The sequence below is a fragment of the Falco rusticolus genome, chromosome 13, assembly GCF_015220075.1.
Source record: "Falco rusticolus isolate bFalRus1 chromosome 13, bFalRus1.pri, whole genome shotgun sequence".
Classification (NCBI taxonomy): domain Eukaryota; kingdom Metazoa; phylum Chordata; class Aves; order Falconiformes; family Falconidae; genus Falco; species Falco rusticolus.
Genome location: NC_051199.1, coordinates 11,880,491 through 11,907,885, shown reverse-complemented (window position 1 = coordinate 11,907,885; position 27,395 = coordinate 11,880,491). Strand labels below are relative to the sequence as shown.

The 27,395-nt window shown below is 38.6% G+C and overlaps 2 protein-coding genes across 3 annotated transcripts in view; one reads left to right on the top strand and one right to left on the bottom strand.

Moving 5' to 3' along the window:
• Positions 1-24,284, bottom strand: part of COL4A3 (collagen type IV alpha 3 chain) — an 84,622-nt gene extending 60,338 nt beyond the window's left edge. The window contains exons 1-4 of one of the 2 annotated variants that reach the window (XM_037406107.1): positions 24,136-24,284; positions 22,297-22,486; positions 21,492-21,697; positions 17,822-17,912 (exon numbers count right to left, since the gene is read on the bottom strand). In XM_037406107.1, the coding sequence (XP_037262004.1) occupies positions 17,822-17,890 (69 nt within the window). In that variant the 5' untranslated portion in view covers positions 17,891-17,912; positions 21,492-21,697; positions 22,297-22,486; positions 24,136-24,284. Of the gene's footprint in view, positions 1-3,021; positions 3,226-17,821; positions 17,913-21,491; positions 21,698-22,296; positions 22,487-24,135 lie in introns of those variants that run through there. The other variant, XM_037406106.1, reaches the window with a different exon arrangement.
• Positions 3,335-27,395, top strand: part of COL4A4 (collagen type IV alpha 4 chain) — a 79,886-nt gene continuing 55,825 nt past the window's right edge. The window contains exons 1-7 of the mRNA XM_037406130.1: positions 3,335-3,403; positions 6,356-6,558; positions 9,085-9,124; positions 11,151-11,228; positions 22,714-22,848; positions 23,732-23,776; positions 25,388-25,504. Coding sequence (XP_037262027.1) covers positions 6,503-6,558; positions 9,085-9,124; positions 11,151-11,228; positions 22,714-22,848; positions 23,732-23,776; positions 25,388-25,504 — 471 coding nt within the window. The 5' untranslated portion in view covers positions 3,335-3,403; positions 6,356-6,502. The remainder of the gene's footprint in view (positions 3,404-6,355; positions 6,559-9,084; positions 9,125-11,150; positions 11,229-22,713; positions 22,849-23,731; positions 23,777-25,387; positions 25,505-27,395) is intronic.

Here is a 27,395-nt window from a genome sequence, read left to right as displayed (position 1 = left end):
AATGAACAGTGGAAAAATCCAAAGAATTATAACACCAGTATTTGGAGTGAAGGAATACATCAAGCAAGCTGAAAAGCCTTTGACATGGGAAGATGCTACTTCTGCTGAGTTTTCAGAAGTTGTGATTAGAGCGTGCCAGTGGCCAAGAATGCAGATAATAATACTCCCTAGCAGGTGCCAGAAAGTTCAGCCTCCTAAGGGCAGAGAAGTCTGGACTCTGTGAATGGCTGCAAGGACCAAAATTTGCTGTAAAGACATCAGCAGGCACAAATGAATGACTTCCTTGCTTATCTTCTATAATAATAAAAATAATAATTAGAATAAACTACTTAAAGAGACATACACTTAAAACTTTTCTATGTTGAAACATTTTTGAATTTATGCAGACAGAAAAATTTTGCTGATCAAATATCAATTTATTTTCATATGAAAGTCTAGCACAATTTTAAAACACAAACAATACCAATTTCTTTGCAATGGACAGTCCAGCCAAGATGCAATGATTTACTGATCAATCATTTCATGTCAATTAACATTAGCACTAATATTTAATTAGGATTTTTATTTAAACTGTTTTAAAAGTTTTGATTTGCTTCATAATCTAGAAAGTTATTAGACTTTCTCTTTTGAAAATATCAGCATTTTCATACAAGAATAGAAATTACGATATCTGAAACTTAAACTGATTTCAGTTATCTGTCCCAATCTAGTTTGAACTAATCTCAAACAACATGAGATCTGTTGAATTTTCTGAGCACCACTGAATTTGTAGGTCATATTCAAACTTTGCTTGAACAACAAGTTTTCTGTAGAAGACACTTCCTACCATCCCAAATCCTGTGTTTAAGACTTAAGTATAAAAAAGGATCTAGTAACAACAACACTCTACAAAACTAGTATCTCAGAGCTTTGTAATTTACCTTAAGCAGAAAGGCTGCTAATGAACTAATGTGTGAGTCTGGCAAATATCCAGAATCATAGAATTGTTTATGTTGGAAAAGATCTTAAAAAACATCATGTCCAACAATAACAATTTCAGATGTTTATTTTTCAAAAATATAACTTAACAAAGGAAAAACTAAGGAATTTGCATATAGATGATCCACTTATATTTACTCATGGATTTTCAAAGTGCTTTGGTGATCAAAAAGGAAATAGCTACAGAGCTGAGTTTGGAAAAGCTTCTAAAGCAAATCTGAGATTTAACTTCCCTTGCAATTAATGGGAAGATACTAAAAAAATTTTTAAGCAACCTATATAAAAGCAACCGCAGGATAAAGCAAAAAATGTAACAACACGGATGCATCCATATCTAATTGTGTCAAACCAAAATCACTTGGTGAAACTCTGTAAAGACAAGTGCAGGGATTCTACCGAGGTTGCTAAAAAGTGTTGAAATGCTTTACTGGGCCATATGCGAGGTCTTACTTGTTGATACACCTCCTTTTCCCTTCCTTTGTAGGTAAAAACACGAAACAGGGTGACAAGATCAACAAGATCAAGCCGGAATAGAGGCTTAGAAAAAGTATGAGTGTGTGTTTCAGGGGGACGGGGGGAGGAATGCCTGGTACACAGCCTGCACTTGTTAACAGCTATCCAGAAGCACATCTGATGATGTCCACCTCTTAGGAGAAACAAGGGCAATAAATGGGAGGTACCAGCAGAGGAAGAGAAGAATGGAATAAAGAACAACAAACTAGGTCAGAAGCTGGTCTTGAGTTTATTCCTCTTCCACATCTGGCTTTTACAGCAAAGATCAGATCTAGGCAGAGCCTGAAACAACTCTGCAGAAAACACGTACTTTGCAAATAGGTCTGGTACCTCTGTTCTACATAATAACCAAGAGGTATTTTAATTCCATTACAAACAAAACAATTAGATCTTTGTTAAATGACTAAACTTGACTGCAATTTAGTCAGAGTGCCATGAAAGAAAAACATGTTTGGTGAGGTGCTTATGCTGTTTCCAGACACTTTACCCAGGATGGGCAAGTGAAAAAGCTACAGTATTTCAGAAGAAACATTACTACTAATTAGTCTGCTTCAGTTAATTACAGCAGAATAACAAAGTAGATTTTTTTTTTTCCTTGAACTGCAAAACATTTTGATAGGCAGTAAAAAATTCTGATGCACTGCATTAGAGCTTTACTCACACATGTGAGGAGAAATTAACATTGTTGACTATTATGGGAGAAACAGAACTTGAAATTTACTGAAACTGGCAGTTTCCTGTGTTTGATGTCTATCCGAAATTTACTGAAACTGGCAGATTTCTGTTCGGTAGCTGCCAGAAACGTTAAGAGCTACACCGACCGATTTACACTCACAGATGACTGCTCATCTCCCAGTTAGGAACGTACAATCCAAATGTTAAAACCAGACAGAGGAGAAAGGAACGGCAATGACTACAGTACAATTTATGGACCAAACGGTGACGCACACTCATTAAACCTGAAAGACAAACTGTAAATCGAGTTTGTAACGAAGGCAGCACAGGTGGTTCGGCCGGTGAGCGCTGCTTCTGAGCGCATTTACCTCAGAGACCATCCGCACCCAGCACCGCCCTGTCCTCGCCACATCCACTGCCCCTGCAGAGCGACGCGCTGCCCGTGGGACAGGCCTCCGGGGCCGCCTTCCGTGCTCACGGCGGGACGGAGCCCCCCATCCCCGCAGGGAGCACCCTCACCCCGGCCAGGCTGCCGCCGCGCTGTGCTTCCCCTTCGCACCTGAGGCGAGCGGTGACGAAGCGCCCTGCGCTGGGGCCTCCCCGCCCGCGCTTATCCCTGCCTGGCAGCGGCGCAGGGGTAACGGTACCTCACCTCGCCGTGCCCGGCTGCGAGGTACCCGGCGCGGGTGAGGCGTACCGTTGTAAATACAATAAATTCACCCCATCTTCCTCGCAACTTGCCAACGTGCCGGCGGAGGGGGCCAGGTGCTCGCCCCGCTCTGCCCCAGGTGACGCTGCCGCAGCCGCCGCCGTCCCGCCGCGCCACCCCGGCCCCTCCGCCCCGCGCTCACTCACCTCGGCCGTCGCGGCGCGGCCCGGCCAGAGCAGGGCGAGCAGCAGCAGTGGCGCCAGGCGGCTGGGGCAGCCCCTGCCGGCCATCCCCGCGTCCGGCGTTGCCTGCGCGGCGTCCCGCGGAGCTCGGCCTGGGGCGCTCGGACTCTGCCCCCCGCCCGCCCGCGGCTTTTGGCCTAGGGGCTGCTGCTGCTTCGCACCCGCTCCCGGCGCCCTGGGATGGGCACGGGGGCCGGGGCGGGGCGGGGCCGGCCGGGCCACCCCTCTCCTCCCCTCTCCTCTCCCCCCGCGTCTCCTGCCTCGGGCACTGCCGGTCAGCCGCCGTCCGTCCTCGGCGGGCATGGAGTGAGCGAGGAGCCGGGGGCTTTCCCGCCTGGGAGCTGAGGTGAGCGCCACGGAAGGGCAGCCCTGGGCGACAGTACCTGGTGTTCGTCATGGGCCGTCCCGCCTGGTCTCGGCGCCTGCCGGGGCTGAGCAGCTCGCTGAGGGGGGCAGCGCCGCTCCGGGACAGCTGGGGGTGTCCCAGGTTACCGGGTTGCCTCCGTCCCCCGCCTGCTTCTCCCCCGCCGCCGTGAGGGCGCAGGTGGCGGGCGCCGCCCGAACAGCCTCGGGGCTGCGCGGCGGGAGCGGGGACCCGCCCGGGCAGGGACACGGCCTGGGCCCGTCGGCAGCGGCCCGGCGGGGGAGAACGGGCCGGTTACACCGGCCGGGAGCGGGGCGACAGCGCCGGGTGCGTGTGTGAGGCGGTGCCGGGGAGCGCCGGCCGCAGCCCGGGCCCTCCGCGCCATCTCAACGCTGGCCGGGCGCTCCCGGGCGCTGCCCGCCGTGTTTTCCTTTCAGCAACGCTTTTCTCTCTCTCCAGTGTTTTCTTAATGAGACAGCGGAGACCAAGAAGTCCCAGAAAGGACAAAGTGCTGCCCCACTGCATAGATGTAAACCAGTGAGAAATAGGTGATGAATGTTTCTCCCCAGGCTTTCCGCATAGCTTATCACAATATAAAGGTTTTCTGAATGGAAATGTGATTTGTAAAGTGTTAGCGATATGTAAAGTTTATCACATTTATGTCACTGACAGAAGTACTGCATCTTTAAAGTAACATCTCACCAAATAAAGTACTATTCTGAGGTGGCACGAACTTAGAAAGGGTGTTGGCCAGGCCAGCCACTGTGGTCTTACTTTTATCGGTAGTGTTCAGGAATGCTGTACAGGAAATCCCATGTTACAGGTTTTATAAAAATTATACAGAAAAAGCAACAATATACAGCAATATAATATATGTATATAAATGTATTTCGGAACTACTCATGAACTAAAAACCGAAAGCCTTTCATGAGCATAACCTGGTACCACCTATTTCACAGACCCTGAGCTGCTGGCTGCTATATAGTGTGGCCCAACTGGATGGTAGTTGTGTGCTATACTTGAGAAAGAGCAAGTAATGTTGCATTATGAGATTGTCACATAAAAGCATATATGCCTTTATGTGAGTTTCTAGGACACAGATATATGACTTCAAAGTAACGTGGAGCTGGAACAAAGGTAAGATCGGCCATTGATGTTCTCTCTCCTGCTTGTTACTGCCATAATTGATGGCAACCATCCAAAGAAAGTGTATGAAACCTTGATGCATAGTACTGTTGCTGATATTGTTGTAATCCATAATATCTTCAGTGAGCTACAAACTCAGAGAGATGTCCTTGTCTGGCAAAACAGCTGGCCAGGCAGGCTTAACATCAGTTGTGTCAAAACATCTACCTGCAGCTATCTGTAGAAGTACTTAGGGAGAAAAAAACCCCACCAGTGCATGAACAACAGAGAGGTCAACCTTAACACTAGAAACCAATTGAAAGCTGAAAGAAATTAAAGTTTGACTTTTTTCACAGTAACTTATACTTAATGATTTTAGCTTTGATTTTGTTTTCTCAGTTCTCTATGGTAAAACCAGGATAACAATATTTTCTCTTTTTGCAGATAAGGAATATTTTTATGGGAAACATTATAGCTGTATGAGTTTAGTAAAAAGTACAAAATTTCATAGGCCACTGTAAAAGAAAAAATAGGGCTTAAGGAAAGGATGAAAAGAGCATGGAATATATCCATCATGAATGAGACAGAAGTCCTATGCAAAACAGCATGTATGTTCTTATACCTAAAATTACTATCCTAACCATATGCATAAAAGAACCACATTAAAATTGAGCACAGAACCCTAATTTTTATTTCCTAACTTCTGAATCCTTGACTTTGCAGCTTCAGTGGTCTTGCTATACATGATGTTGGTTTCTTTGGATGTAATGAGGCTATAGTTAGGTCTTCTCTAATTTTTCATATCTCGATAACTGTAGTTGTGTGTCTGCCTCCAACTATGGCTCATGTCTCGTGGTCTTATTTTATCAGACACTCTAAGAATGAAGTTGTCTGTCGTCTTGGTCCTTGTCTAGAAACCTAATGTGTAGATTATATTATAGTGCCAGCTTTTCCCCTGCTGTCTTTTGAGAATTTTATGAACTGAGGTTTGGTGATGCTTGTATAAAACCTATTCCTTTGGTGGTATTGAGTGTGTTATGCTGGGGATATTTTATTTTCTTTTGAATTAGGCAAGTATTCTATTGAAGTAACCGTTGTGATTACTACAAATTGTAAAACATTAGATCAATTCGATATATCAATCTAAATAACACTTTGTAGTCCTTATACGATTGCATTGGCTGCTGAACACTTCAAACTGTTGGAAGCTTGTTAAGAAAAAGATAGGTTTTACGTAGCCATGACGAAATAGCAAGCAGAATGGTTTAAGTCTTCAAATCATGCATTAAGTATGACTTCAAACTGTATCAATGGCTTGGATCAAAATGGATTTTAATTTGAAAATAAAAGGTTTTCTGCTAATAATAAAGCAAATGTACCCAATTTCAATTTCTTCTTCATCTTCAGAAGCTGTTTGGATAATTAAATAATGATATGGATAGTGGGCAACAGGAACAAATTTCTGAAAAGTCTAACACTTTATGACTGGCTACAATTTTCCATTTGAGGCTATCTGTCCCTGCAGTATTGTATTGCCTCACAATCTTGCTTATTTTATTTATATTATTAATGTACTTTATAATAGGCTGAAATCTTGTACCCTTTTATGTTGATCTGTAAAAATTCATATATAGTCCCCTTGAAATAATTGAGTTGCTGAAAAAATAAAACGCAGCCTGAATATGAATAATATAATGTAATGCCAACATAAAGCTGTGCAGTATGACATATGTAAATGATTAAGACATATTTTGGTTATCCAGTAATTATTCATGTTTGTCCATCAAATGTTTTTTTTAATATAAACAGGTTCAGAGGGGAAACAACAACAACAATATGGAACAGTGTTTATAGACCATCCACAAACAGAAGGAAAGAGAAGACCTGCTGTTTAAAAAAAAAAGAAAAAAGGAAGAAATAAAAAGTGCTGCATATACAGATCCTCAATCAGTGTGAATGGCATTAACAAAGGATTCGTTTGAACGGATTACGTGGCTTATCACAGCTGCCTGGTGAGTTTTACAGATCACTAAATTTTTTTACTAGAGTCACTGAGATACATTCTTAGCTATCAATTTAACAGTAATAAGAAATAACCAGTTAAATTATTTGTAGCCTGTCATAAATTTGATAAGCCTATATGATAATTTGTTGTATTATTTGATTTTGATTGCTGGTCTATAAGTTTATACCATTTAAATTTCAGTTACTACACTATTTAAATAGTAGGAAGCAGGAACTATAATTCTGAGTCTATTTTAGGAGGAAAGATATTTCTACATTCTAGTGATGAATATGTTTGGAGAAAAGTAATGAACAATTCAAACCTGATTGCCTGTCTCAGAATAATTTTGTAGATGAGGGAGAATTATTAAAAGGCATGAAAAAAACTTTTACAGACTATGATGGAAATACTTCCTAGCAGCTGTGGCAGGAGTTCTTTCTGGAGGAAAATGATCCTTAGGAGATTAGGATCACCATGGCCTGGAATTTTCAGAGTGGTGTGGGATCAGTGATTCTATCTCAATGACATCTTCCAGGCAAAGTCAATCCACTATTCCTTCTTTATAAAACTTCATGCACTGGGCTTTTTAGGAATGTGATATTATGCTTTTCTAGCTGGGAACTTGGCCCAGCAAATGTACCTTGCTTGAACCTGACACCCTCGCTGCTAGGTGGTCTTGTGTTGTGCTAATATACCTGAACTCTCTCCAGTGTCTTTTTCATGTTTATTTGGTTTATGTAAACGCAGGGTCCTTGTTTTTCAGTTTTTCCCCATTGTAGCAGCCTTCTATCCCAGCCACCTCTCCAAGGGTAGCTCTTCTTGCCTTTTTTCCTGCATTATTTGTGAGTTACCCTTTACAGTCTTGTACTGATTGGAGTACATAGGCAACATCTGTTTGGCTTCAGGAGGCAGGGATTTTGAAATGACAGAGATTAATATGGCGAATACATGCCTGCTCTATATGACTGGAAAAGGGGAAGATTGCAGCACCATGTATCAAGAATGTCATTATGAGATGTCCATTTCAGTTGTGCAAGGGCTTCATAAGAACTTGACATTTTCTTAAATGAAAAATACTCACCCCTGGCCAATGTTGATACAGGAAAAAAAATATTTAAGAGACTGTCTTCAGGTTCAGAAGGTTAGAAGCAAAAATGGCCTTAAATTAGTAACAATCACAGAATAAACATGCTATTTTCTGCTACCTGATTTAAATGTCCCTGTGAAGTTAAATCCTTTCTTATTTGATGCATTAAAGTATGAACTACTGGGATGCACAAAACTTCTCTACCATTTCTGCTATAGCTGATCATCTGGCAGTCTCGTATTGTTTTATCAGTCCTTTGTTTCTCATTTACCTTGTTTAACTTTAGAAGCAAGTATGAGCTTCTGTCTTCAGTTACCACTAATTATTTTCATAAATATTTTGTTTCTGTAAAATCTGTGATTGAAAAAAAGTAGCAGGCAACATGGGTTTAAAAAACATATAAAGTAAAGGTATGGAAATGGCTAAAATATGTTAGATTTGTCAGTGTTTATCAGTATATATCAGTGCGTGTGCAGGTTATATAATTTGCAGTTTGAATCTATGAATAATTAATAGTCAGGGGAAGTAATCATCAGTTTGCTGGCACAGTTCTCAACTCCAAAGAGTTGGCCATGTGAATAACAAAGAAAAAATAGAGGTTGATATCAATAGGACTTTGGGAAAATTTACTAAATGCCTAAATATTTGCAGGGTTGGAGTAATTTTGATACAGACTTCACTATAGCCTGGAGGATAAATACACAGTAGTCTATATATAATGGCTGTATTTATTTTATCACTTCATATAATGAGTGAGCACCTTAGCTCTCATTAATGATCATGTTAGTATTAACAATAATAATGGTTATTTCCAGTATTGCTGAAGAAATTTTGGGCTACCTTTTGTTTTAATTTATTCTCGTTTTTTGAATGTAGAAATCATAAAAGACATGATTTCAACTTTATAATTGATCACTAGCAATGGCTGGCATGGAGCTGGGCTTCCCCAGCAGCTGCTCTGGAGTTGTGGCTAGTTTGAGTACTGCTTTGCTCCCTGCCTTTTCTCTCTCTCTCCCTCTCTCCGAGCGAAAGAAAAGAGCATCTGCTAATTCATTTGGGGGCAGATGCAGATCACCTCTAGCTCTGCGCAATCTTCACCCGATGGTGTTTGTGGAGAAATCTGTCTAGGATGTTTTCTCTCTGGCCATTCCTAATTGTGGGATTGGAAATAGCTTATAAGGGGGAAGTTACAAGAACTCTTACATGGTCTTATTCATGCCTATCTGTTTGTACTCACAAATCCAAAAAGACAAATATACATAGCATGTGCTGACCATTTCCTGACGGTGCATACCCCTTATAAATATACTCTTTTACTATATAATCACCCCAAACAGTACTTAATCGTGTTAATACACATTTCTTACTACTTAGAGGCTATGTTTTTGTGAAGGGTGGATGGTAGAAGTTTAGTTTTAATTTAGCTTTCTCCTTTTTTTCAATTAGGTGGCTTCTGATTGTTTTTTCAGCACAAGAAATTGACGGGGTAAGTGACATTGATACATACTTTAGATAGGTAATAGATATGATGGTGTAGTTCAAAAAAGTAACACTACATACACCAAAATGACCTATATTTCTGTGGGAAAACTGTGATGTTTCTTTCAGTATTTCTGCAGTTCTCACTTTCTGTTCCTGTTGCTCAGCCTAACTATTTTGTGATTTTGTCTTTTGGATTCTTCTAGATTCTAACTCTGGCATCTTTAGATGCTTTTGGAAAGCCGCACATTAAAATTCTCTTGTATTCTCTTGTGCACTGAGTCTGTCTCCTTCCTCATGAAGTCCCTTCAATGGCTTTACATTATAGCATATATTAAACATTAGCTTTCAAGCCCTTCCCTGTACGTTAGTCTAGATCTTAAACTGGCCTCCCTGTACATTCCCATCTCTGAAGCCAAAATTTCATATGTCATATAGTCTCAATATCTACTTTATTTTCCTCTCTGTACTGTCCTCCATATTAACCTGTTTGCCGTGCCCTCACTGTTTCTTTCAAATATTTAAAAGCTTTTTGTTGATTCCCATCCCACTCCAAGTCATCCCTTTTTCAATGAACTGTTGAAAATTTAAAGTTTTTTAAAAATAAGTGTGTTCAATTAGAACAAAGGGTAACAGCTTATGTGTTATTAGAAACTTGCATTCCACTGACATTCCAGTAGAGGCAAGTTTTTAATAACTAGGTGAGAGACTAGTGTGGAGTAGATTAGTAATTTCATGGGAAATCCAGTGTGTGAAAGAGAAGCAATCTGTGAGAGATACTGTCATACCTTCTTGTTCTGAGGTTTGGGAGTACCAGATATTCTAAAAATATTGTAGATAGAAAGAACAGATTTGTTCCTCCTTATCTAATATTTGTCGGTGTTTTCTCCTTGAAAAAGTATGAACCTGTGGTGTTCTGTTGGTTATTAAAACCAGTAACAAAACAATGTTGACCTTGATAAAAATGAAATCCACACTGAGCAAATATTTTCATGTTATCACTATTTACTTGTTTACCTAAATTATTCTTAAGTCTTTTAAGTCCTTGTCATACTTTTCTAAAGGACTTTGATAATTTACACAATTTTGCTGAAAAAATAATGTCACCTAGTGGACATTCCTACCATCTGAGTTTATAAATACATATGGTGTGTATAATTGGTATATGTTTAATACTATATTTCAGGGAATAGAAAATAATAAAATCCTGTTCACTTACCATAGAATAAATCTACTGAATTTACATTTCATTTTGTTTTCATTTCTCCTAAAATATGCTTTTTTTCCTCATTGCAACCTGATGGAACAAAGTAGTCACCTCTTTGCTATTAAGAGGACAATGACAGAAAGTTTCAATACAAGAAATAGGTAAATTAATGGTAGGCAATGCGTAATAATACCATGCACATACTTCTTCTTTTCATTTGACAAGAATTGAATACAAGGCTTTATTGCTGAGTGGGCTTGTTGCTCTTCAGCCTGTTTTGCCTTTTATTATTAATTGTAGTTAAACGATCTCCTAACCTAATGTGATGAGTTACAAATTTCATATTATTACAAATGAAAATCTGAGTCTGTTAATTTTTTTTCTAGATGAAGTCTATTTCCTTAATTGTATTTAGCTGTAATATTTAGCATTACTTAACATAACTTGTAGGTAATGTCTTTCACCTTCTACAGCAACAGTAATAAGCTTTTGCTTATTGCTTCTCCTTTGCCAGCATGTTTATGCTGATGAGAGGTCCAAGTATGTTAGGAGGATCTCAGATGTAGTATTGATGTTTGCATTCTTCTATTAAGCAAGCATTGGAAAATGTTCATATATGTCAAGCTGAAGATCTACATGATATTCTGATGTTTGCTGCTATGCCAAGTTTCTTCATCAGAAGGAAATTGCTCTGCGGTTATGCAAGGGTAGCAAGAGCTTTTGCCTTATAAATCATCTAATTGGATAATATGTCCAGTTGACAATATTTGATGAAGTGATTGTTGTCTGTTGCACACTGATAAATCCATAAACTTTTAATTTTTAGGGAGGATATGCATATATTGACCCATGTGCGGGACAGGATTGTTCAGTTTGTCGGTGCTTTCCAGAAAAAGGATCAAGGGTAAGTGACGATTAGAAGTAGTGATAATCAGTGTTGTAAATACTGTTCATTTTGTGCACATTGCTGTACTTTAAAATCAATATGGTTGACATAAATCAATATTTAGACAGAAACAAGTCTGAATATAGCAAACTAGCATAATTCTCTCACTGGTACAAAGTACAACTGTCATTGAAGGAAGTTAAGATTGTTTGTAACCAAGTTTGCTTGTAAATTAGGTTTGTAATAATTGTGGTGCCCTTTTTGTGTTAAGAATTCTTTGAGATCAGCCTAGTAGTTAGACAAAGGTCATTCTTAATAATATATTAAGTTTAGAGATCTATGCTCATTTTCTACTTAGAGGTTAGTTAAAAGAGAATGTCTATGCCATTTACTAGTTTTATGAGAACTTAGGTGTTTCTTATTTGGGTTAGGTGATTCTGGAAAAGCTTGCAGACTTTTATATTACTAGCTTATCGCACTAAGTATATTAAAAAAATCTGGATTGTTTTTGCCTTGTAAATAATTGTAAAACACTGAATGAAGTCAAGGCATTTTCATGTTATACACTAAAATTAGTAACTGTGCATGTTGCTATTTGTTAAACTAGTCATCACTGTACCATATTTCAATTATCTTGTCTGTTCTTTCTGAAATACATATCTATATAGTGATAACAGTTTAAATGTTATATGAGGGCAGGACTTATTTAGATACATGTCCTGATTAGTGAACAACTTAAACATTGTCAGTTAGTGATGGAAATTATTTTCTTTCAAAGTGCTAATGTTAAAGCTTAGGGTTAGAAAGCTTGAACATGTTGGATCAGTTTCTAGAAGACCTGCATGCCCCATTTGTTTGTGTACAACCTGAGTTGCCACAAAAGCAAGACACACCTTTTCCTTCCTGTGCTTCTGCTGTTAGCTTTATGCTTTGCTGTGTCATGATCACTGCTCTGGTGTCCTTGATCCTATCCAAATCCTCCAGGATTATGTCTAACCAAAGTCCCCCATGCTGTAGGATTTTCATAATAGGGGCCTAGGATACGTCTATCTCTGTAACACTGTGTTAACAAAAGGGCATTCCAGGAAAAGTATTTTGACTAGCAGCATTGCAGTGTCTCTCAGCAGTACTGAATAGACTGATTTGGATACCAAAAACCTGATCTGAAGTGCAATTTAAAAACAACTGACTTTGAAGCTAGAGGAAATTTCCCTGATTCTGGTTCTCTCTCAGTAGCCTTGAAGTTCTGAATTACATGCCCATAATCAGTCAATAATACATGCCCACCACAGTCGTTGTGGCTCCATCCTAAGCTGTCCTCCCCACCACAGATAAAGTGAACGATAGCTCACACATTTGCAGTTCGTTTTCTACGTAATTCCAAGGATCTGGACCTAAGTGCCAAACAGAAGTGTAATAACATTTAAAAATAAATTAAATGTTACTATGAAAATGTAAATCTGAGAATTGTACCATTATCTGAAACAGCTCTGAAATATGTATGCACACACTGATGGTTAAAGTGTCTCCAATTTAAAATGAATTTATATTTCATGCAATCATTTCCGTTAATCAATATCACAGAATCACACAATAGTTGGGATTGGAAGGGACCTCTGGAGATTATCTAGTCCAACCCCCTAATAAACCAGGTTCACCTAGATAAAGTAGCACAGGATCATGTCCAGGTGGGTTTTGAGCATCTCCATGGGAGACTCTGCAGCCTCTCTGGGCAGCCTGTTCCAGTGCTCTGTCACCCTCAAGGTAAAGAAGTTCTGCCTCATACTCAGAAGGAACTTTCTGTGCCCCTTGTCCTGTCGCGGGGCACCACTGAAAAGAGCCTGGCCCCAGCCTCTTGACACTCATCCTTAAGGTATTTTTGTGCATTGATAAGATGCCCTCAGTCTTCTCTTCTTCAGGCTAAACAGATCCAGCTCTCTCAGCCTCTTCTCATAAGGGAGATGCTCCAGTCCCCTCACTATCTCCATAGCCCTCTGCCGGACCCTTTCCAGTAGCTCCCAGTCTCCCCTGACCTGGGCAGCCCAGCACTGGGCACAGCACTCCAGATGTGCCTCACCAGGGCAGAGCAGAGGGGGGATCACCTCCCTCCACCTGCTGGCCATGGCCCTCCCAGTGCACCCCAGGGTCCCACTGGCCACCTTGGCCTCACGGGCACGCTGCTGGCCCATGGGCACCTTGCTGCCCACCAGCACTCCCAGGTCCTTCCCCGCAGAGCTGCCCCCCCACAGGTCAGCCCCAGCCCGTGCTGGTGCATGGGACTGCTCCTCCCCCGATGCCTTTTTTGAACTTCATTAGGTTCCTCTCCACCCAGCTCTCTAGCAAGAAATCAAAGTACTTATCAGACCCTACATTAAATATGGCTTAACTAAACACCACATCAGATAGACTGTTGCAAATATTTTCTGTACTAATGTATGGTGATGAATTATTTTCTATAATAATCCTATAATGCTGTTGATTTCTAAACTTTGATGTGTTTTGCTTGTACACTCTGACACACTAACTTTGCTTTCCTAGCTTTTGCCGAGACTACCCATTACAAAATAAAAGATTTGTTTATCTTATTGTTAGCTTCCTAGAATGCAAAACATCTGCTTTATCTACTTCTCTGTCTGAATTCTTCTCCCAGGCTGGTTCCTCAGAGCTTCATGTCTTCCTCAATCCTGTCTTTTAAAGTGCAAGAAATAAATAATCATTGAAAACCTCTGGCCTTACACAGTATGCAAGCCTAAAATTTCAAAGTGTACAGTTTATTAAATAATCCTTCTCTGTAAAGAAGTTGAGATAAGGGCAACAGTATAAATCTGGTTGCCTAGAATGATATTTTTTCCCTTTTCACTATTTTGACAGCACAGGGTAGCTGTCAAAATTAAGAATGAGTTGGTCCCCTCAGCAAACATGCTGAAAGCACGAAAACTTTCTAGAAAATTTATGTAGTTGCTGGCAAAAGGCAGTGGAACAGTAATCTCATCCAAACCAGCTGGAAAGCCAACCTTGTAGCAGCCCTCAAAATTCTGTCTTTATACGGTTTTGTTAAGCCCCTGATACTGCAGTTGGTTTTTGCAGAGGCTGCATAAGAAAGGCAGCATCTGAGTAAGCTGCATCAGTATATGTACTGCATTACATTGATATATGTAGACTAGTCCATCTATTATTTTTTTTAAAATCTCTTTTACCACAGGGAGCCAGATGTAGGGTATTCCCTTCATGATCTTCCATTGAACATGGTAATCTAAGACTTACAGGGAGAAAGGGCAAATTGTCTCATTATTGTACTGCTAAGGTATCATCTGTGGTAGAAACACACAAGGTCAGACCTATTATTAATTGATTAAACATGTTATTCAGACTCTTCCAAGAACTGCAACCAAATCCTTCATTAGACTAGCTGGAACGTGACAATTTGTATGTTAATCTTTGTTGTTGGCTGAATACTACCAGAGTTCCTGTTTCAATGGAAAGTTTCTGTTAACTTTTATCTTCTCTTGAAAGTGCACTGAGGGAGAGGCTGTTCAACAAAGTGCATTATTTGTTATACACTTGGTGGAATACATAGGAATTATTATCCATAGGAAAGATGCGATGTTGTATCATAATGCAGACTTTGTGCTAGATAGACACTGCTGGTCCAACTTACACATCTACATAAGAACCTAGAGCAGTTTGTTTCACACAATCCTGATGGTTACTTCCCTACATCCTTCTCCACACACTAATGAAAAGGAGATTTTTAGAGCAGTCAGAGTATCTATCTCCTGATAAAACAGCAGTTATATAGGTTCAGAGTTAAGGGGTGCCCATCTGATAAGGGCTTCACTTTGTCAGTGGACTGTGAGGAAAATATTGTTACTAGTTTCATCTGAGGGATTTTTGTTTACATATAGAACGCTATGACAGGTATTTGATGACATTGCCCTTTTACAGGTTTTAGAATGTTGCCTTCCATTTTAGACCTTCAGTGGAAGCATTGTCACTGGAAATTTAGCTAGTGAAGTGAACAAACAGGTTGTTTCTGTGTTTAGAGCAGACCAGTCAATCCATAACAAAGATTTATACTAAAATTAAGGTAGAACAAAAGTCTTGAAGATGATATAAATCAACTTTGTTTATTTGTAATTACCAGTGACAAGGGAAGCATGTTCACATTTTGTAAAACTAAAAACATTGTAAGCTGTGTAAGCCCATATCCTTAATGTTTCTTCACTAAAACAGTAAAAAACTAGGGTAATAAGAGAATAGACATGTAAAATTAAACTCTAAATATATTTAGGTGTATGAGTTGAGTAGAATGGGTGTCAGGAATGCAGCATACTCTGAAGACTTCAAATCTTGCCCTACTGTCTTTGGCAAAATTACATTTCTTTCTACCCATTTTATTGAATGCAGTTTAAGTATGATTAGTTAAAGGTGTGGTTACCAGGACAGTGTAAGAAAACTGTACAAATGACTGTGAATGCAATGGGAATTAAGGCTTTTCCTTCTAGTTGTCCATTTGAAAATCTTTTAAATGTCAACATAGAAAGCCTTCTTCATTCTAAGTTAACAAGGTCATTGAGGTTTTAAGTAGAAAGGTGACCATAGGAATAAGAAAAGGAAACTGCCATGGCCATACTTGAATGTACTGAAATTGGGCAAGTTGGAAAAAAAGTAGAAGCAATAGCTGAACTTTTATTTAATATTTACATAAAACCAATAATCTTATGCATTGGTTGTTATATTGGGTTTTAAAGAGTTTGTATACCTGTTGTTTTTTATTTCTCTCAACCTTAGATAACTGTACTATAAACAGATTTACACTACTATTCATTACCAAGAAACCACTGTTTGAAAAATGTCACTATTACGAGTAGCATATCCCTTTCTGATATCATTACAGTTGTCCACATTACAATGAAAGTTCGAGTTCTTTTTAATTGGGATTACAGCCTTGCTGGAATTAGTTTTACATTATAGTATTTATCTCTTGATCTCATGTCACAAGCCAAAAGGACTCTTTCTTCTATAGGACACCATTAAAATGTGCTGTTAAATCTCTTTGCACATCCTGTGTGCTACTATACATATTAATTTAAGAACTATAGAACAGATAAACGAGGGGAGAATGTCATTAGTGAAAGTATATGCAGCAGTGAGCATTCTATGTGATTTTTAGTGTCAGGCTAGAACAATTAAGATTTTCTCCTGCCTCTTCCAGCCAAGATGTACGGTCTTCCAGTAGGCAGTAGCAGTCAATGTTTTTAATTAGAGGCAAACAACAACTTCATAGCTTTAGGGTTTTTACCCCTCCTTCTCTTTGGTCTCCCATAAAGTGTGATTTTAATTTTCTCCTGATATGTCCAACAGACAGTGAAACCTTTCCTCCATTTCCTCCTCTTTCTCTAACTTGGGAAATAATTTCCTGAACTCCTGCAGTGTGGTATCAGAGGCCTCAAAAAATGCTGGCTGCTCTAACAGAATTTAGATAGTTAAAAAAATGTTTGCAGTTAGCACTGACCGACTGTAAACCTGTCCTGTGGCGACCCCAGAGTTTGATCCCATTCAATTCCTTTGGCTTTGTTTATAGAGTTAAGTAGATTTGGAAAGCAAGCATCTATTCATGACCCAACCTGATCTAGCTTCTATGAGATCATGTGAAATGCCTGGAGCAAAGTGAATAATAAATATAAGTCAGCAAGACCAATGTTCGTTCTTTTGCAGATGAAGCAAGTGGCCTATTTTCATACTAGTGTAGGAGACAACCTAGCAAACAAAAATCTAAACGAAGGGTCTCACATTTTTTGGCATTTGAGGTGTAAGGAGTAAGCTTTCACAAGAGATGCTAAGTCAGTTGGTTGTCACGGGTAAGTTAGAAAGTCAGCTGAGGTATACCTCAGGGCAGTGGGGTGAGAATGGTGAAATTTAACAGTATAGTAGGTCTGTCTTCTGGCATCACTTCTCTTGCAACCTCTCCCTAATAGATTTTGTGGGTTTTTACATCTCCCTAGTAGATCCTGTGGGTTAACTGAGTCTGATTTACAGCACAATGTAAACACATTTAAGATTCACTAACTGTGAAACTGCAAATTCTGTTTGTTTTGGGGAGCAAGAGGCATTGATTAAATTACACTTTTTTGCACATCAGTATGCAATGGCAGCCTGTCATTCACATAGTATATCCAGCACTTATATTTGAATTTTCAAGCTGCACACTCAGGAAATGAGTATGTAAAATCCATCTATTTGATATCAAACACCTGTGCTTAATTGAATCCACTATCAGAGATGTATTCACACTGAGGAATCCCAGAGCTCTCCCACTATTTGCTTCATACTTGTTGATAATTTTTCCCAGTATATTAGCTATGATACAGTTTAAAAGTTCCTGAGACCAATTATTTTCTGTGGTATTTCTGATTATTTTCTGTAGTATTTCTATTGCCTTTCACTTACATTCACTGAGAACCACAGAAAAACAGACCTAGAGAAATGAGACGCCTGAATCAATAACTGAAGCAGACCACACATTATTTTATATAACTGAGCAGAGCAGTAGGCAGTTCTCTGGCTCCAGAGGTTAGTATTTGAACTGGTAGGAAATGGAACCTGCTTACCAGAATGTGGAATAGGAACAGGATCACTCCATTCTCCCACCATAAGGTCTCTTTAAGGCTGTTCTTCATATACAATGGCCAGCTACAGCATCTGTAAATTAGCATTTTTCATATTAGACATGTTTCCACATTTTTCAGGTGTTCTGATCTTGTTAAATTATCCCTCCTTTTGTTCTTGAGCATCTTTCTTTCCTTTAATACTTCTGGTTCCTGTCCCACCATACTAAAAATAGTGGTTTTCTCAGGGGCTGCAGATTGGCAAGCTTTTCCACATTAGGTAAGACAAGACTCTGCAAAATCATTATTTCTCATAGATTTGAGTCAACCAAAAATTGCCAATTGGTGAGTTGTTTCAATAAAGGGAACCTGAGCAAAACTTAATTTTATTAGCTAATCTGATGTTAATTACTTGTGGTTTCAAATGCTCCTCTATTTGCAGAGCTCTGCTTTCACTCATTAAGTGTTTTTTAGAGTTTCAGTGCCAAATTCTGTCTTGTTCAGTGTTTGTTTAACACAATAGCGACACCCACTGGCTTATTAGATACTTTTTTTTCATGGTTCCACAGAATTGAAACACAAAACAAAGTACACCGTGAAAAATGTTTTCAGCACTTCTGTGATTTGTTGTGCTTCTGTGAAGTATCACTGTGAATACTAAGCAGTAGCATCAGGTATTATGTTCCTGTAGCATAGTGAATCATTGAAAAATATGAGAAAAGAGCACAAAGTTTTCCAGTACTTTGCAGCGTGATCCAGATGCTGAGACAAGTCAAGCACCAAGAGTTACTATTATATTTAATCGGCTCAAAATATGACTATAAAAAAGAAGTTATCTAATCCTGAGAAGTCATTATGTGATCTGCTGTTTCTGAACAAACTGAGAATAAAGTACATGCTACATACTAGTCTGAGCCCCCCTTCATTGTTTAACCCACAGTCACAGGAAAATTTTTCTCTGGTAGGACAAGAGAGGCGATTTAATGATAAGTTGTGTGCTTTCTCAGATTTATCTGATCTTGATAAAGTTAAAATTTGGAGCCTTGACTTACAGTGAAAATGGTTTTTGTCCCAGTCCTACACAGTTAAGAGTGGAGGAGTGGAAACTTCCCAGAATGGATAACCCTACAAGCCGTGGAACCTATGGCTTTGCTCAGTAACGGACCTGCCCTACCAAAAGGGGAGACGACATGGGTGGAGCTTAGAGTAGCAGCAGATGCTGCCACCTCACTAAGCAAATTGCAAAAGAAAACATCTGTCTGTAAATGCAATTGTGTGCACTCCTCTCTTGCCCCCAAACTGCTTTGCTTTCCTCCCTTTCTCTGTCCTGCTGGTAAAATGAGAAAGACTGGTTACAAGCCAGAGTCTCGTGCAGAAAGAACAAGGGCACTATATTATTTGCCTACAATCTGATTCTGTAGAGTTGCTGGACATTTTCATTTTTGTTCATGTGAACAGAAGGTAAATGCACTTCACAAATCACGGGCACATCCACATAGCCTGTAACATAGGGTACTGTCCTAACTGAAGACAATAACTGGACTTTTGACTTCATCAATAATGAGAAGCAAGACAGAATTCACTCTAGTAGCATGAACCAGTTTTTTTGAGTTCTAATCAAGACTCCTTTAAAACATTGTGCTTTCAGACAATTAAGTGCTCAGGGCACTCAAAAAATAAGGTGCTCTTTGGTGTCTCAGGTGACCAAAAAAAGTAATTCCAAATAACCTTGGCCATTGCCTTTTCCAGACAGTATTAAATGTTTCGCTGCATGATTCTGAAGTATTTGCAGTCTTAGTCTTATGAAACATACTTAATTAAAAAAAAAAAAAAAAAGTCTTGTTTTGTCAAAAGTGAGTTTCTTACTGCAGGTCAAGCCCAGGATATGCTAAAATAACAGACCATAGTCTTGGCATGGGTAGTTCCTGACCTAGACAATTAACAAGGCATTGAAATCCTAAAGGAATTTATTGGCATCAGATGGCAGAGCAGGCATAATATTCTGTTCATTTTAACTGAGCTAATTTGTCATTTCCACATGAGCATGACTACCTTCATCCTCTTTATTTGTACAGCTGTCCTGAGACTGTAATGCTGTGGTAGTCACATTGGATGGGCACAAATAATAGATGTGATAATAGGTGTTATGACATGGTATCAGTTTGGTCTTAACAAAGCTCCCAGTCATTATCAGTCTTTGAGCTGAAAGAAAGAGAGACAATCCACCAGCTTCACATGGCATGCTAAAGTTGTATCAGCTATCAAACCCATTGTGAATTCTGGATTCAGTGACTTTGTTTTATGACTTCATTACCTTCTACTGAGGACATAAACCATGGAGTCAATTAAAATCACAGGGTAACAACTAATGAAGACCTTTTATCAACCTAAAGGACTACATGTTCTGAAAGTGTTTATTGGTTAATTATGATGGGTAATTACCACAGAATTCATAGTGTCTCAGCTTTTTTCTGAGTACTAGCAAAACCATGTTTCTTCACTGTCCAAAGGATATAACATAATTTGAAAAATTTTCTCTTTCTGCTATTGAATGCAGAGCATATAGACTATGAATTAAAAATATTAAAGTTGCTGCAGAAACTTGATGTCAACAAAATGCATTGTTAAGACAAAGGCATTAGAGCATTAGTGAGAAGTATCTTACACATTTTTTTCCTGCTGATGAGCGTTCCATTTTGCATGCTAACAGCTAGTTCAGTGTACTAAACATACTGCTTCCAGTAGCATGAATGGTTCAAACAGTTGTATTTTACTATATCATTAGTCTCCTTCATTTAACTTTTCTTATACTCAGAATTATGCTTTAATTACAATGGTTACCCACTCTTTTTATCAAGTATTTAAAGGATTTAATAGCTGCTTTAAGAGTACTTAAATGAATAAATTCAGTTTTACAACAGAGGATGTGCAAGGCACTGCCAATAGACAGGCTACAATTGTTCATGCAAGCAAATACTCAAATTAAACACCCAGAATCCTCCTGACTGTCCATTCATTGTTATCAAGGATGCAGAATCAGCAGATTTTAATACTAGTAGCCTTTAATTTGCATAATGTTTTACACTACTCAAATTATGGTATCAAGAAAATTGTAACCGTTGCTGAGGACAACATGCTGATTCTACCCCAGAACTTTTGCCAGTGACTTCACTGAAAGCAGGATCAAGGTTTAAGTGAGAGGAGCCAGTAAAGACAAATAGAACATGAGTTGCATGAGGATACTTTTTCAGGTAGTCCTTATTTGTAAGCGCAGGACTTCTTTTCCTAGCCTCTGGACTAAATACCTGTTCGTAGCTTTAGGGCCAGTGGTGATACAGTCCTGCTTCCAGTACTGTCTGTATAAGCCTATAGTATGTTCCTGTTCCAAGCACGCAGTAAATTACCTTCTTATTATTCTGTTTCTCTGCTAATTAGATTGAATGATGCATACCATACATTTCTGTACTTCATGTCCAACTTTCAAATCACACTGGTTTTACTGACATATTTTAAGACACAGAGAAAAAATAAAATGAAATTTAGGCCCCAGCTTGCAATTCACAAGGTTTTGTTCAGACAGATTTAGTCTGTGAGATGTTTACACTGAGAAGCAAGCAATTCAGTTCTGTTGCTTCAATGTAATTTGACTCCTGAAGCTAACATATATGCTTACCGTCACCTTTGGTTTCTGTCATTTCGTTTTCCTTCAATCCGTTCACAGAAATAAATGTATGGCCTGTCATCTCTGTGACTGGAAGTTGTACTGAAATATCCTTTACTGCCCTCAAGTGGTCTTAGAGCCATATGCTTTCCTCAGGAATGCATGGGGCTCCATTTTGCTCTCTTTTTTAATAATGTGGTATAATTGATCGATGAAATCTGAAAAGAAAGCAAAACGTTCTTCAGCTGGGAAACAAAACAAGTTAAAACCAAACAAAGATAACGATACAGAATGAAAAAGATGAGTAAGAGAAAGAAAGACTTGTAAATATGTAGATTCTGTAGGGTGAAAGTGCAGACAGCTCACATGTGAAATCTGATTAGAAAGCTTGCTTTATTCAGCACTTTGAATCTATGACTTAATAGTTTTTTAGCAGCACAGAACAAAACCGGCAAAAAAATCCAGAACAACTCCACACCAATGCTATTGACTGTCAAATCCAGTTAGCATGGGAAGTATTTTTACTTCAGGAGAATATATATTACCTTGGAAAAGTTCATAGAAATCCATGGAGATGGTCTGTATAGTACAGTAGGTACAGATACTCCATTTAGAGCTATTGACAGATAAATTACAGTTTGCAATCTCCCAAACTATTTTAACGCAATCTATTAAAATAGGTACTTTTTGTAAATATGTTGGCTAATAACTATCATTTTTTTAATGCAGGAAACTTCAGAACTTTTAAATAAGGCATTAAGATCCGAGTGATGATGAAAAATACATGAGCTAGAAAAAAATAAGATAATTAGCTTACAGCAAGAGGAAACTCTCTTGAGTTGTTCTAATTGTGTACGAAGTTCTTTTGTCTAAAATGTGCCATCACTTCTCTGGTGGCAAAAATAGGATGTTCAGCGGAGTCTTACGCTTGCAGAAAGTGACACTTTGGTAGAGCCAGGAAGACTTGCATTTTATCCCAGGCATCTCAGCGAGGCAGTGCTGGAGACCTGATGAAGGTGAAAAGAAATTATCACCTTGAGCAAGTTGTTAAATTTGAAGGTCGTGTTGCTATAGCATCTAATGCAATGAACAGACCTGCAGGCTGTACAGCAAGCTTTTGAATCGTGAGTATGTATACATTGTAAGCCTTGTTTTATTCATACAGCCATCTCCGAAATGCTGCCTGCTGCGAGCTTTACAGCAGTAGTCATTCACTTCTTTGGACTCTTTTCAGGGTCAGCCTGGTGAGCTGGGAGCTCAAGGCCCAATTGGGTCCTTGGGATTTACAGGACCAGCTGGTCTGCCAGGAGAAAAAGGACAGAGAGGTGAGAATGGGCAGCCTGGGCCAGCTGGAGAAAAAGGTGATAAGGTAGGAAACACCACAGACAGTTCTTTTAGGTCTATACAATATGTAATGTTAAATACTGGCAAGTGAAACAGAAGCTGAATGATCAAAAAGCATTTGCCCAACTATACTTTTGCTCACACAAAATTGTCACAGGAATTAATTACAGCTCTCTTGAAAAAATGTTTCAGCAGATTTTTGCTATGCATTGCAAAATTAGAACTATCAGAAAATACAAAATAAAACGAAACAGATCCAGTTGGATTGTTATGTACCATGTCATCCTCTTTAACCTCCAAGAGGGCTGTGGGAGAAACGTGGAGCTGAAGGAGGAGTATGGTGCTTTTAAAAGTGCTGTACACTAAACAAAATTTTATTACCACTTGTGGACTATAAGTTGCACTTCAGGTCCATAGCTTTCATAGCTGTACAATCCCTGTGCTTCGCTCTTGGTACTTTATATTAGTTTTAATGGTCTAGTTCCACTGATCTCAGTGGATGACCAAAATCACTGAGGTCAGTATCTGTCTAGTATATCTGAAATGTAAGTGTTGTAAATGGAAATTGTGCTACTGCTATTATCAAAACAGGAGCAGGGTTGTGAATTTATGTACAGAATTTATTTATAAATTATAGGCAACTTCCCCTTCTCTGTAATTTTATAATATTTGGAGAATGAATGAGAGTTAGATATTTATCCTGTACTGTACCATCCTTTACATGACACTGGTCTCCTGCTAAGCCTGTATGAATTTTTTCAGATATTTACGACAATTGCTGCTTTTGATTCATATTTCAAATAAGACTGTTTCTTGCTTCTTGCTATATAGTGTCACATTTTTGGTTTTGATTCTTTTTAAGAGTTAATGACCTTGGTAACTTTTTTTTTCATGTCACCTGCTTTTAGGGCCCAACCGGAGTCCCAGGATTTCCTGGTTTAGATGGTGTTCCTGTACGTATTGAATGGATATTGCTTTATAAAAATTACGGTTCATATAAAGTCATACCAACTCCTCTAACAGAATAATACACAAAATAAAATGTTTGGCTTTATATCTGTTGATATCATGTCACCTACAGAATTATATGTTTTGCAAAAATGTAGAATAGCCAGGTTAACTTCAGCTGTGTTCACTGTTGGTAACAAACTCCACAAAATCACAATGAGGTAAGTACATAATTTTCATGCAGGGGTGGGGCGGTGAAGGTGGAGACATGTCCATGCAGCATGTGTCACTGCTAGGATTAAAAACAATTAGTTTATTTTGTCAGGCTCTGTAGCAGGCTGTAGTCTGCTTGCTGCATTCTTACCATCTCTGAAAGTATCTCAAATGATGTACAGTTTTCCGTTCATACGTTCTGGGTTTTGGTTGTAGTCCTCTTGCAGGTAAAAAAGCAGCCACAGAGTCCAGTAATTTTAACCTGAATAGAGACTGAAGAGGGAAAGTGGGTCCTAAATATATCTTTATAAGCATGTGATTATATACTTTTCTGAGTATCTTCTTTAGTGTGGAAATGGGTGTGGTAAAAGAAAGATCATATCCCTTAGATACAGTATTTTGAAAAATGCTGTTTATTAGAACTGAACTCCTATGCTATTATTAGTTTCATATGGATCAAACAAAGTTAAAATGTTGAATTTTGAAAGTGAAAACAGAACCAGAAACTGAGTGGGTGTCAGCATCTGCTTGTCAGCTGTCCACACTTGACAATGGGACTGTTGCCAGAATGTCTTGATAATGTAGAGGCCAAAATTTAGCACAAAAAAGAAGCGCTTCCAAGAAATCTGTACTCTCTTTATGAAAAATGTTAATTTAAAAAGTGTCCACAAATTGGTTTGAAGAACCTTAAAGATGGGAGGAAGAACTGCCCCCCCCACCTCCCCGAAAAAAAAGAAAAACAACATTGGGACAAATGTTCCTTACAAAAATGTTTAATTCTGTGAAAATAATTTTTCTCCAATGGAAATATCATCTTACCATTTCTATTGCCTGGTGTCTAATTTGCAGTAGAACTAACTCCTATCTGGACATTGGTTAGTTCTTGCTAGGTCAGAAAATCACTTCCTCAGTTCTTCAATGTACAGTCTTAATCTCTGCAATTACTATGTGCTTGAGTCAAGCTGTGTCCTGGTTTTCTTTGTTTTATCCTGTCAATCAAAAAATAAGAGGCTGCTTGAGATTACTTCTGTGTCTGTCTTCAGCTTTTCTTTACAGCCACAAGAAAGATGGTATTACGTTAGTCTGCTTTCTCTGAGATGATAGCACATTACTTTTTGCTCAAGTGAGAGCTCAGTCTGACCTTCTTAACCTGTGTTGTCCCTGTTATATTTGCTATGCATCAAAGAAAAAGATATAAATACCTATAACATGTTATAAATGAAAAAAAATTCTATTGATCACAATAAAAACATTTCTAATGCACAGAGTATAAAGCTGGGACCACTGTGAGGCGTCCTCTTTTTCAGATCAGAGATACTTGTTTCTGAACTGTTCTGTTAATTTAAAAAGTAATTCCCTATTTATCATGGTATATCGCTAATAAATATTAAACTGTCTTTCAGGGATTACCAGGAAGTGAAGGACCCAGGGGCATGCATGGTTTAGATGGCTGCAATGGCTCAAGAGGTGATCCAGGATTTCCAGGCGAAAGTGGTTATATGGGACCAAGAGGTCCTTATGTACGTGAAAGGCATTCCTACTTTCTATGAATACTGTATGTATACATTTTCCCTCCAAGCTAACGGCTCTTAAAATGAAAAGAGTTTTAGATTATGGCACTAGCTTTACACTGCACAATGAATTTTTACAGATGCTTACTAATGTTAATGGGAGTGAAGGACACTTGGTACCTTAACAGATTAAGTTTAAGCTTGTGAATGTGAAATAAGTTCCTGTATCCTTGAAGTATATATGTCTACCTGAGAGTTAAATTCTGATTTGTGTCCCTAGTACATAACCACACCAAAGCTAATACTATTTCATGGAAGTACAACTGACGAGGAGTGGCTTGAAACCATCATACCATTCATCAATACTTGAGATTTCTTAAAAGCCTTAATAGTATGGATATAGCTGAGATGAATTAGCAACAAGTGGAAGCTTCAACAAATCTTAAGTCCTGTAACACTTGAAGACTTTTAGTGGTTGATCACACAAGTATATTAGTAGATCTCCAAAATCGTACTCTTACAGTTTCACGTGCCACTTTTTACATATTCATGACTGCTCTGTGCACACCTCATCTTGCCTGGGGTTTTATCTGTATATGTAGAGATTATTTAAGTTGAAATATTTAAAATTAGCACTTTAATATTGTTTACTTTTGCTGTTAAAATGGAAAGCATTTTAAAATTGTTTCAATAGTTGTGTTAGCCATGCTCTTCCAATGAAGGTAAAACACAGATTCATGTCAGTAAGGGATAGAAGTTACTGTAGCTCCAAAGAAATTTTGCTGAACAGATCTAGTCTCCAGTCTCTGACTTTTTGTGGAAACAAGTTTTAGTTCTGAATGATTAATAGCTGATTAGTTGGCCTAAGAGCTTCCCTGAAATTTTCTAAATAAAACAATAAAAACAACTGCAATTTACATGAGAAGTCAAATGTGTTTGGTAGGAGCTACGTAAGATGCTGAGTCACCATAGGGAACCAAACAATGTGCAGTGGATGCCAGACTGAAAAGATGTTTTAAAAAACCAGCAATTAGAAAAACCATACAATTTCAGTCTTGGACATGCAATAAACGCTGTGAAATACACAACCTAATAAAAAACCTGATAACAACCTCATTTGTTGTACCTCTCAAAATAGCCCATTAACCCTCCAAACAGTAAAATGACTTCTGCTCAAACTTAATTTTAGCTGTATTTTCTTACTTAAATGCTCACAATTTGAGGAGTATGCCCTTTGGCAGGCCTAGAAAAGTATTTGCAAATTACAAAAAATGGGAGACAAAATAGGCGTGTAGCCTTGGATATGCACACTGAAATTCCAGTGCAAATTAATTTAGCTACCCAGAAGAACAGGACATAGTAACCATATTTTCTTGTGTACAAGAATGCTATTCCAACCTCTCTGTGCAGATTGCCTATTTTTAAATCAGTTTGTTGCACCAAGTACCAGCTTGACTATATTTACAGCTAACATTTTTATAGTATTCTTACTTACAACATAGTCTCATATATTTTTAACACTATGTACATATTCATCAGATTTACTTCTGTTACCTTATAGAATCTGTACATATACCTCACCAATAAATTGGAAAATAAAGGAGTTTCTATTTGTAAGCCCTTACCTAAGTCATATAGAAGATAACAAAGTGAATCTAATAAAGATATTTCATTACACAAGAGATCACATGTAAAATAATCAAAGACAAATAGAACTTTTGATGTGTTTGATGTGTTCCGCAGCAGCTGTTGCTTGACCTGTAATTTGCAGCCAGTCTACTGTAGCTATATCCAGCTGCAGACAGCTGTAACTTTTCTTTTTATTGTACCATTCCAGGCATAAATACCTTCCTGTTTCATTCTGACTTCAGGATTTGAGCAGCCAGTGTATAATATCAGG